The sequence below is a fragment of the Oryzias latipes genome, chromosome 16 (assembly GCF_002234675.1).
Source record: "Oryzias latipes chromosome 16, ASM223467v1".
In the NCBI taxonomy this organism is placed as follows: Eukaryota; Metazoa; Chordata; class Actinopteri; order Beloniformes; family Adrianichthyidae; genus Oryzias; species Oryzias latipes.
In genome coordinates this window covers 9,347,878-9,359,978 of record NC_019874.2, presented here as the reverse complement: position 1 = coordinate 9,359,978, position 12,101 = coordinate 9,347,878, and the positions used below count along the sequence as shown (strand labels likewise).

Below are 12,101 nucleotides of genomic sequence, written 5' to 3'. Positions count from 1 at the left end.
CTGGTTGCTAAAACAATGCATGCCCATATAATATGGTGCTTTTTGTTAGCAGTTTCGATAACAAGTATAGAAAACTAGTATTGGTGACTAGTACTGGTAAATCAGGCCTCAAATCTTAGTCATTTGTCATTTTTTAAATTGAACATTTACGATGAACAAGTTTCGGGCAATTAAGAAGACAGACAAGTGGAAAGTTGTGAATAACTAATTTTATTATTTTGAAATTTGTGCAACAACTTCAATAATTAACTGTGAGCACCTTAATTTGTTTTCACAAAAAAATTCAAAACGGAATGAGCTCTCCCATGTCTTAAATACTTCCGTGTTAAAATCGTTCACACACAACTGCACAGCACTGAACTTTAGCAATCTATGAGCAGTTGGAAGTGCAGCATCCACAATATTACTTTCTACTCCTATGTGCAAACTACAAAATTGCTCTAACCAGAATTATTAGTATAATTGTTATTTTTATTTTGGGAATTAAAAATATATTGTTTTAACGAAGAATCCTTTATGGTGAAAATAGTTTAATTTTCCCTTTTCTCTAAAATCTCACTTCACAGATTCAGCTTTAGAGTGTGTGTGCGTGTGTGTGTGGGTGTGTGTGTGTGTGTGTGCGCGTCAGTCGTGGAATGCTTTGATTGCATGCTTGTCTTTGTAATGTTTTCCTTTTAGCTAAGTATTTTACTGTAAGTGTGTGTTGAAGTCTCTTTGTTTGTCATGGACATGTGTGTGTGTGTGTTTGTGTGGACAGGCATGTGTATGTGTGTCTGCTCCTGTTTATTGTAGGACTGGCTATTGAAACCTTACTGTTACACGCCACTCCTCACTGTTGTGTGTTGATAAAATCTCTTACAAAATGTTGTCAGTGTTTGTACAAAAACAGTTTTCATAGAAATTGTGTTTGTATGGTTAAATCATAATGAAGAAGCCAAAAAGTACAAAGTGAAGAGAAAAGTTCTAATAAAACTACACAGAGGAAGGACGGATGGCGTTTCAATAAAGACTTTCAGAAATAAACACTCATTACTATGTGCTGTGAGATTCCTTTGAACTTAAACTTTGTGAGCGGAGGCTTTTTTTAAGCTTGACTTTAGCCAGCTGGAGGATGCCTTTGGGGTTTCTAGAGTCAACATGGTGGATGTTGGTTTAGCCTTTCTGTGCTGTAGGTGATCAACGTGGCAACCAAGAAGAACAAGCATGAAGGGACATTCCTAAAATACGCCTCCCCCCTAGCAGAAACACACACCTCATTCAAAACGTCAGAAACCTTTCTATACGGTTTCTGCAGCAGGGGCCAAAGGACACGGCCCCCCACCCCCACAAAAATCGCCACTGTAACTGAAACGTGATACGTTTTCTGCTTTAAATTCATCACACAGCTTTGGACAATCACCAAATCTACTGAAGATCATAAATGTCAATAAGCACAAACAGACTTATTGCCTGATGGGTATCATTTTACCGTTTGAGGTTTCAGTCAATATCATACAGTTATTCTCATGGCTGGACAAAGGATCCCCTTTCTGTACATTTTATTCGCTGTTTAGTTTAGGAAATGTTTGTTCACAGATTTGAGCATCTGTGGACTGTCAGAGCAGAAAGCTCCATCTGGCGGATGCTGTGCAGTTACAGACCTGGCAAACAGATTACAGATTTTCAGCCTCTTGGAAAGTTCTTCATTTCCCCAAGACTGTGTATTAAGCCCCGTGGTTTGAACCTCCTGGCACCTGTTGATGGTTCTCTTCCCAAGTGTAATAACTTGCTGAAATTTCACTCAAGTTAAAGATATTTCCACAGGAAATATTGGTAAATCTATTAAACCTATGTCCTCATGAAGAATGGTGCCTTTAACATAGTTCTATGACTTTAAATCAAATCCAGCTGTCAGTCGTTTGAACCCGTTTTCTGCCGTTTACCATTTCCCCATCCCCTTGTCCCAGCTGTCTCTGCACGCTGCCTCGCTGCCAGGGAGCGACTGAGAAAGGGGCTCCGTCTTCAGGCCATAGTCTCTTTGCCTGGCAGTCTTCGGTCGTTGAAAGTGTGCATGTTGATGGCCTCCTCTGTTTTCACTAATATGGGTGGCTGAGGCTTGTGTTTGAGGCGGTGTTGGCACTTGAGGGAAACCCGCAGCTCGTCCACCACAGTCTTGCAGAACGACCTCTGCACAACGAAAAACAGGCAGGAGATTGTGTTACTTTTCACAAAATGCCTCTTTTTGTAAAGTTTGAGCAGAGCAGTGCAGCCCTCTGCTAGAGTCACCCACACTACTTCATGTAAAATTCACCACAGGACACAGTATGAAGCTGTGAGATGGGATCAAAAGGGATGAAGTCAGTCCAACAGCTGTGATGCTGCTTACGTACAATCTCTATTCACGTGCAGAATGGGGAAATGGGTCGCTGCTGCTGCTCCAGCAGAGTTTTCACAAACAGTCGAATTTCATGTCACGGTTTTCAATGTGTGAAGATTAAATGCTCTAAGAGGAGCATTGAGAAGCTGTATTGTGCTTAATTCAGTGTTTCATAAATAAAGGTTAAATAAATAAAAATATGAATATGTTGGCTTTACTACAAACCTCTTTACATATTGATGCCTTAAATAAAAAAATTAATGGATTAGATTGAAGCTTTTTCTATTGTCTTTCAGAGCAGCATGCTGCATCATGGGCCTTTAATTGCGGTTAGGTGTTTTTTCTACACTCTCTTTGCTCTTTGGTTAACTGTTCTGCTGACCCTTGTGCTATCTTAGATGACCCCACCCTTCCATTGACGTGTTCTCCCTACCATGACAAAGGTGAATAAAGGTGGAAAGATTTTATGTAATCCATGGACACCAGTGAAGATCACAAATCATTGAAGAAAAAAGGTTCAGAGCACTGTCTAGTGGGTTTAGATGACCCAACTCCCAATGTTAAAGTGCCTAGGATTGGAAAAGGGCTAACAAGATCCATATACCGTAAATTCCGGGTTATAAAGCGCACCCGATTACAAGCCGCACCCACCTATTTTAACGTGCTTGAATATTTTTGTACATACACAAGCCGCATCAGTATACAAGCCGCTGCCTCGACAAAGCGCGTCCTGACTACCAGAGTGTGCATGGCTCATTACCACACTGTGGGCAGGTAATGGCCTTGTCTCAAGCTCATGTTTCTAATTACACCCACATCTGAAACAGCATGGACCTCTATTCTGTTCACAAGTTCCTCAGTTATGGGTTTTTTTATTTGATTTTTTTTTTTTTTTTTAACTTATTGTCAATCTAGGTATCATACATAAAATTACTAACAGTAACCATATAATCAACATTACATCCCTCAGTTATGATGAGGAAATTTACATCCGCGATCCCCCATTTCCCATGAGTCTTAGGGGCTAAAGGCGGGGCCAACGCCCGGCTCGCCACACTGTTGTTCGTGTTTAAGAATGAGCAAGGAGCAGCAGTGCATGGAGGGGTGAAAAGGAACAGCTCTCCTTCCACTTGTTTCGCGGCAGCATTATGGTACTAACGGGGCTGGTTAAAAAACATCAGTAAAATAGCGCGCGCCTCAGCGCGATACGCGCCCCTCAGCGCGGCGCGTTCGTCAGAAGCTTCCTTTCACAACAAACACTTGTTGCTCCCCGGACGCCTCTGCGCTCCGCGCTCGCCAAGCGGGCTTCTTGTCTCCCCTTCCTATCCGAAAAGCTCACATGGTGGCTGTGAGCTTTTCAATGCAAAATTCCGCTCAGTCAGAAACCGTAAAAACGACCAAATGGATTTGTGTTTCCAGTCGTGTCCCGACAAAATGAAGGCTGATGTTATTCACACATATTTATGTGCAGCCAGCCGAGTCACTATGACTCAGAGGTAAATACACTTCTGAGCATGCGCTGTTCTCTCCGTCACGTAGCTGACCGGCATTTCCATTTACTGATGGGGGATTTTTTCACGCTGCTTTTAACGATTGCTTTTAACTTGAAAGCTTTATCATATTGTAGCGGCGATCACGTGCACGTTGGGTCTAATGGCACCAAAGGATTCTGGGATGCGGCCGGGCATGCGTGTTTCTTTTTGTTGAACCATGACTGAAGTGTCTAAGACCTGAAGTGACCTCCATGCTGTTTGGCTGCTCAGAGGTGTGTTAAAAAAAATGACTTGTGCTTGGTGGTGGATGGCGCATACAAAACCATTCACCAAGCCCGAATGTACGTACATGGCGGCCGCCAATTAAATCCATAAATTAGCCGCGTCACAGAATAAGCCGCAGGGCTGTGAGCACAGGAAAAAAGTAGCGGCTTGTAGTCCGGAAATTATGGTAACTGATTATTTTCTCGTTTAATTTAGTATTTCTGTCTGTCTATCTGTAACCAAAAAACGCCTCAACTCTTTTGGCAATGTCAAACATTTTACTAAAGATATGCTCTCCTCCCACATTAGTCCCATTTCATTCCCAGATTCTCTTGATCCTGATACACTTGTCTCTTTTTACAATGTTGTTCTTTTTACAATTTTTACTCGTTGATATTCTGAACCTCCTTGCTCCTCTCAAAGCTCGCCGTGTTTCCTTTATCAAATCTGCCCCATGGTTCACTCCTGAATTCCGTAAAATAAAAGCTAGAAGTCTCCAGCTAAAGTGGTTCTTCAGAGGAACTGGACTGTCTGTGCACAGGGAAATGTTTAAAACTCATCTCATAATGTATGAAGATCATACATTATGAAAAACCTCATGAAAATAGATTATTATTATTATTATTACTGTTTCAATAATGAATAATATCTTTCAGGTCCCTGATAACCTTCCCCCTCATATGTACTCCACTAATGCCTGTGATTTCTTATTGTCATACTCTTGACTATGGAAGCGATTCTGTAGCATAATTAAAAATAAAAGTCAAAACCAGAAATGCTTTTTTATTTTCAAAATGAAGCTGCATTTTTTGACTTAAAATTAAAATGAAAAAGCAATCCACCAAAATGCTTTTTCATTTCCTTCCTCAACATCACTTATTCTGTCACTTAATTAAAATGAAATAAAATGGTATTGGACATTTCATTTTTAAAAAGTTCTCTGGTAAATGTGTAGCAAAATTCATTTAGAAATGTCTAATTTGACAAATAAAATTGATTAACAGAAATGCCCTTTCATTTTCAAAATGAAGCTGCATTTTTTGATTCAAAATGAAAATGAAAAAGCAATCCACCAAAATGCTTTTTCCTTTTCTTCTTCAACACCGCTTATTCTGTCACTTTATTAAAATGAAAACGAATATAGTATTTGACATTTCATTTTCAAAAGGTTAACTGGTAAATGTGTAGCAAAATTCATTTAGAAATATCTAATTTGACAATTAAAATGGATGTAGGGCTCCTACAGTCCCTCCCGCTCTCTCCGGTCTTCTTCTTCTCTGCAGCTCTCCATTCCCCCCATCCGACTGGTCACCAAAGGGAGGAGAACACTCAACTCTTTAACTATGGAATTTTCTGCACCTGGACCTCTGTTTAATTGACTTGTTGCCTATCTTTAAATCCACAGTCAAAACCCACCTTTTTAATCTGCCTTTCTACTATGATTTTATTTTTTTGTAATGTACAGTGTCCTTGAGTGGCAAGAAAGGCGCTTTAAATAAATTGGATTATTATTATTAAATAGCGACAATGAATTATTATGACCCAAAGCAGCAGCAGCAGTCCCTGACTGCAAGGACAAGATTGTTTTTGCAGTTGGAAACATTTCTGTGCCTTTGAGCAAAAGATTTGACCCCCGCCACATACGCGAAAACTTACCAGAACTCATTGAATACCCCCCCCCAAGAAGACGTTACAAGTTAGAGTCATTGACTTTATAGGCCATTTGTAAGAGATTTAGGGACTGTATTTTCTATTCTCCAGTTTAGTCTACACTAGCTGCCGTTACATGGACAAAATTGATCGTAATAAATGACTGATAAGAACAAAAATGCGTCATGTAAACACGCCGTCCGGAGTACTCTGCCCCGATCAGATTTATTCAGATCACAATTTCCTTCCGATCGAGCCAGATGGGTCAGGCTGATTGTTGATCCAATCGTGGTGCATAAACAGTTTATTCTGATTGTGGGCACATTACTATGGCTTTTACATCATGTGTAGACAGCGTGGCGCTTCAGAGGAGGCTTTGGAGCAAACCAAGTCTCTGATCACTGCATCTGGACTCGTAGCTTCAATTTTGCGGGGGCAGGGGAGGGTGCTTTGTTACGTGTGTGTTCCGGAGGAGGCTTCGGACTGCAGTCTGTCTGTCTGCTCTGCATAAACGAGTTGCTGAACTCAGGAAAACTGTGTCTCTAAGCAGAAGAGCAGCTTTGGGACGGTGTTTGAGCTGGCGGAGGCGGCTTTTGAATGTAGAAATGCTGCTCCACATAGTCCTGAGAAACCATGTAAATAATCATGTGAAATTGTGATACCAATCGTGTCCAGACAAAATAAAGGCTGATGTTATTCCCACATATATACGTTCAGCCAAGATGCACATTGCGGCTTAGACTGCACGGATTTTAAGTGCATCCAAAGCTAAATGTTGTCGTTGGCACGTATTAGTCTAATCCTAACGCTTCTTCCAGGTCTGTGCAGCCAAGAATAAAGCACTGGCCTCACATGTTTAGAAAATTATGAGCCAACAGGCACTTACTAATAATCATAATAACAAAAGCATGTTTAAAAGATCATCTCGCTCTATGCTGCAGCTTTGTTTACAACGGAACTTAATAGTTCTTCTTTTATGACCGTTTACTGTATTTTAGATACCGTATTTTCCGGACTATAAGTCGCCCTTTTTTTCATAGTTTGGCAAGGGGTGCGACTTATACTCCGCAGCGACTTAAATTAGAAATAAATTGAAATAAATACATTGTTAACCCTCCTGTTATGTTCATTTGTGAGGAACAGAGATGATGTTCCTGGGTCAATTTGATGTATGAGGTATGTTAAGTGTTAAGAGTATGTTAAGTGACTCAGAGAATCAGCAAACTTTTTTTTACAGTAACATCTTGAAGGCTAACAACAAAATATTCTATTTTCCAATGATTTCATAGATTCAGAAATGCAATAAAAATGACAACTGTTTCTAAAAATACAGGATGAAAACAGAGTATTAGTTGGCCAATGATGCTTCATGAAAAGAATAAATAAATAAGTTTGAGAAAAAATTATTTTGAAATTATTAGATAAACAGTCTGCTATGATTGTATCATATAAGGTTGTGAAAGTTAAAATGCGACTTATAGTCCAGTGCGACTTATCTGTGTTTTTTTCTACTTTATAATGCATTTTTGGGCTGGTGCGACTTATACTCCGGTGCGACTTATAGTCTGGAAAATACGGTAGTTCTGAGAATGTCAAAATGATTAATTCAGATTGAAAGTGTGGCGTATGTAAACGTTTGTTATAATGAACCCAGTTTTTCTGGGCCCATGTGCACAGTTCAATTCTAATCCGATCTTTGGTCCGATCAGAGAAATTTTGCAGATGTAACCTGACCTAATGACAATGACCCTCTCATCCAGAGAGTTTTGACTGTCCACCCATGCTGAAAGCCTCTTGTGCTGGACAGAATTTACCACTACAACCTGGGGTTATGAACCTTCTGTCACACAAGGCATATATTTGTATAAACCTCTTTTGTAATTTAGGCTAAACTTTTTTATTTTTAAATTGATTATATTTGTAACAGTTTTTTGCTGCACTAGACGGAAAAGAAGAGGAGGGAAGAAGAGAGAGAAATGTTAGAAAAGGAGAGGGGTGGTAAGGGCACAAAAGAATGGGGAAAAAAGGGACGTTAAGAAAATAGAAGGCTGATTATTGAAGGGAGGTAGACACATAAAGCAACAAACAGCAAGTTGTTGGAAGTTTATAATCATTACTATCAGGTGTAAATGTTAGTCTAAAAGGTGCGGGGCCTTTCCACACACTCACTCAAATGTTACTGAACATATCTGTTGGCTCCAAAAATCTTCACATACAAACATGTCAACGTGTACACAATACAACTACTGTTCATACGCACATACTTATGCATACAAACCAATGTAAAGCATTTTATCCAGTCACGCAAACTATTTTTGCAAAGGTGAGCTGACACCTGTATTCGAGTGAGTGTTAATGTTCACCCGGGGTGGGTGATGGAATGTAAAAAAAGAGGGAGAGTGCCCGGTCATCCCCACACAAAGACCCTCAGCGAATCAGTAGTGGTAGCCAGAACTCCCTGACACCCGTAGGTATAGCAGATAGAGAAAATATGCCCCCCGGGCAATCACGTCTGCCACAAAGACCGGGGCCAACATAACAGCCACAGGGACCCCCAGTGCCAGAGTGCAGGGAGACACAGGCACACAGAGAGTGCAAGCAATCAGAAGAATAGCCCCTGTGCCGTGCCCAAAGTCCAGCGTGGGGCCCCCGCCCTTGGAGAGCACCTGCACCCAGAGAGCACAGCCACAGTAGAGTGGCCCACCACCACCCAGGAGTTTTGAGCATCCCCCAAACCCCATGCATGAGCTAGGGCCTCTCAAGGGCGATCCGCCCCTTGCTGGAGATGGATGCCCAAGAGTGAAGTGGAGGACCCCAAAGAGTGTTGTTAACATCACCTGACCAGGCTCACCCACTGTTGGAATTTTGGCAAGGCCCAGTGCTCAAGGGAAAGGACCAGAACCCGCACCACAGAAACGTGAACTTCCCCCAGACGTGATGTGATGTGATTTCCGGTTCATTTGTCTTGCCAGAGAACTCAAAGATCCCTCTCCCTGCGTGCAGAGAGGGCCGCTGGGTCCAGGAAGCCAGCACCCAAGGGACATAGCCGCCGTTGCCGAGGGCCAGGTTCACCCCACCAGGGATGGGGTAGGGGTAGGGGACAGATGGTCAAAGGTCCCACCTTGCTTATTTAATGTATGTGTGTTGGTGTATTGGAGTGTAAATTGTTGTGGGGTTAAGGGTGTATGTACTAAAGGGTGCAGTTAAAATTGGTGGGTAGGGCACTAAGAGGACATGTCCTGCTTGCTGGCAGTGATGTGCAAGCAGTCCACCTACCAAGGGTACTACGTGCCTATGGTGCCCATCATCCTAATAAGTGGTCGTTTGAGAAAGGGGGGTAGGTCTGGAGCTTTTATTCAATGGGTGGATTCTTAACCAAGCTTCATCATGACCAGAGAAGTAAGTTTGAAAACAAGCTGTTTCTAAACTTTAGAAATTTTGTGAGGTTTCAGCGTCTCACACAGCACCATATCATCTGTAGAGAAATGGACAGGTGGAAAGATTCAACAGAAACCCTGTCAGGAATGCTTGGAAAGCATTGATTGCAAAGGTAGTCCACAATAATAATTGCACAAGCAGTGAAGCTTCGTGCTGTGGACCCTATTCCCCTCTGTTTGGTTGCCATCTTAGACTCCCTAGAGATCTAATGTTTGGCCAAAACCAAAGCTCATCACACAAAGATTATGGGGCTGCACAGTGGCTCATTGGACTACAGGTCCTTTCTATGGAGAGTTTGCATGTTCTCCCCGTGGACGTGTGGGTTTTCTTCTGGCATTCCGGCTTCCTCCCTAGAAAGCAAAAACATGCTCTGCACATTTATTGGTTAGTCAAAGTGTCCCTAACTGTACATGTGGGAGCTGGTAAGTCTTTTAATGAAGTCTGTGGCTATGTGGGACCAAGGTTTAGTGAGCACAGGTAGAGGCCAAAGGAGCTAAGCAGGGGGTCTCCACGTTGCCTTCACTGGCATCCACAGACCAAGAAGTAACAAAGGCCCCTACATCAGAGGATGTACTGTCCCACCAAAATGAATGTACCTCCAGATAAGCAGTTCCACAATTCCCAGGTGGCACTTCAAGTGGAAGGAATGTCCCCATATTAGGACCTGAGGACAAAAACTTGGGGGGGATGAACAGATGACCACTAAGCAAGAACAGCATCATTATTCCTTACAAACTAACCCTCTATTCTAAGACCCAGCGTGAGTGAGTTCTCTAGTAAAATAGGTTGAATGACAGAACTACAAGCACCTACCTCTAGTATTGCTGAGACAAATGTTGTCCTCTGACAGGCTGAACCTGTTGAAAAACAAAGCCCACATTTTCTGCCAGAAGTAACGTCTACAAATGAGCTCCTGATTCTTAGTGTCAGTTCACACAAGGATGATACCATGCACTGAGAGGCATCTTCACTGCAAGCACTTCTTTGTTCTGCAGTGGTCTCTTTCTGCAGGAGTCAGCTGGCAGAAAAGAATGCGCAGTGGTAAATTTAATGATCATACGTTCTCTGTAATAACACATCCACAATGACATGTCTGGAAATGTCTGGCAAAAACAAAAAGGAGCTGTGGAGAAATGTCTTCTGCTTTCTGCCACACTTTGCAGGCCTCTTAATCTCAGGCAGGGCTTCCCTTTACTGAAGACAGTCTGTGAAGAGGTGTACCCGCATCACTGAAGCCCCTGATAAAGAAACTGTAGGAGCAAAGCCAAGAAAGCTCTGGAACTTTCTCTTGCCACTAGGGACAGGTCAGTCAATAACTACATCAATAACTACATGAAGCTTAGGGTCCCCCTCTAAGTGCCAGGAGAGCCAGAGAGACCTAGTTTGTGAAGCATAGAAATCTTATTTCTTAGCTTTACAAAAAAGCTGATTTTCAAGCAGGCACTGTAAGATGTCTTGGACGTGCTGCACATGGCTCTTAATGTCTGGAGAAAAATGTCAAGAAGAAGAAGTCCTTCATTGGTAGCTCAGGTTGCAGATCTACTCATCTTTCTCTTGTATTAGCACCAAAAAGAATGCGCTCCAGTGGTCCCAGGTTGGAAACAAAGGTGAAACCCCTCAATAAATCAAAAGCAGTGTTAGCAGAGGAATGGAAAAGAGTTACACACCATGATACTGTTCAGACCTCTGTCGTCAATGCAGATTCGCAATCCATCATCATATTTTCCAAAGAAGATCCTCTTCCTATCAGTTGGAGAGGGGGAGGGTCAAATTATACCAGTCTGTAGACTATATTCTACATATTGTCCAATAGCCACCCGCTTGGGACAGAACAGGGGATATCTATGTACTCTACATGAATAAGTCATTTGGAATAGACGTGACACAATCATAGCAGTGAGGGGAAAGATACTAAGCCCAATGTTTACAAAAAAAAGTCACTTAAGTCCTAAAACTAATGGGAAACCCTACTTTGGTCCAGAGAGAGAAACAAAAGAATGTACAGCAGCAGCATCTAAACAGGTTAATGAACAAAAAGGGCTCCAGGATGGCAGCTTTTCAGAGACCCAGTCAATTTTGGGTGAGTGTATACAAGAAATGAAATGCCCAAATAACAAGTGTCACTGCTTCTACAATGAAAAAGGACATTAGTTCAGTGTAATAGACAGATCTGGTACCATCCTTGCTAAAAGCTTGTGAATTGTTTATCCATTAATAGTATTGATCCGAAAAAGAGTATAAGTGGTTTGAAAGTTTTTCTGCAGCCTCCTGGAGGATGAGATTACCATCTGAACGAGAATCAACGAGTCTTAGACCCATCCCACTGCTGAGTCACCAAGAGTCAGATAGAGAGCAGTGGGGTGAGTAGCCATTGTCTTCTCAATGGTGAAATGATGACTGTTGGAGTTTTCCAGAAAGACTCTTATGTAAGGACCTGGCCGCCCGCATGCGTCTCCATCGCTTAAAAGCCAACCCAAGCCCAACTGCTTGGGATCAAGAAAACATGTGGAAGATGAAGGGCTGGAGCTGCAGAGATGGAGAATAATGACTTACTCAGTGGCACACAGCATAAACCACCATGACTTTCATTCATTCAACCTCCTGTCCTCCACTTGATCCTGGTGGCTAAATTAGTCAGGTACTCCAGATCGTCAAGCAGCTAGCACTGCTAGTTAGTGCTTGAGTTTGCAGGAGAGTCGTTGATGAAAACACCCACCATTCCACCTCATCTGTCCATCGATTGCTGGCTGCCAGGGTCTGAAACTCCACAAAGTAATTTGAGACACACCGTGCTCCTTGCTTGAGCTGAAAAAGTTGGGAGGTGGCAGCAGTTTGGTTCAAAAACGCTGAGCCACTGGGCGGAAAGTGCTCTGAAAGAGAGACAATGATCTGCTTCTCTG

General features: G+C 42.2%; 1 protein-coding gene across 5 annotated transcripts in view; it reads right to left on the bottom strand.

Annotated features, from left to right (window-relative positions):
* Positions 1–1,079: 1,079 nt before the first annotated feature.
* grik2 (glutamate ionotropic receptor kainate type subunit 2) overlaps positions 1,080–12,101 on the bottom strand; it is a 254,054-nt gene continuing 243,032 nt past the window's right edge. For 3 of the 5 annotated variants that reach the window (XM_020709977.2, XM_020709976.2, XM_020709979.2), the window contains one exon: positions 1,080–2,166. In XM_020709977.2, the coding sequence (XP_020565636.1) occupies positions 1,919–2,166 (248 nt within the window). In that variant the 3' untranslated portion in view covers positions 1,080–1,918. The remainder of the gene's footprint in view (positions 2,167–12,101) is intronic. The other 2 variants (XR_002291930.2, XR_002291929.2) reach the window with 2 other exon arrangements.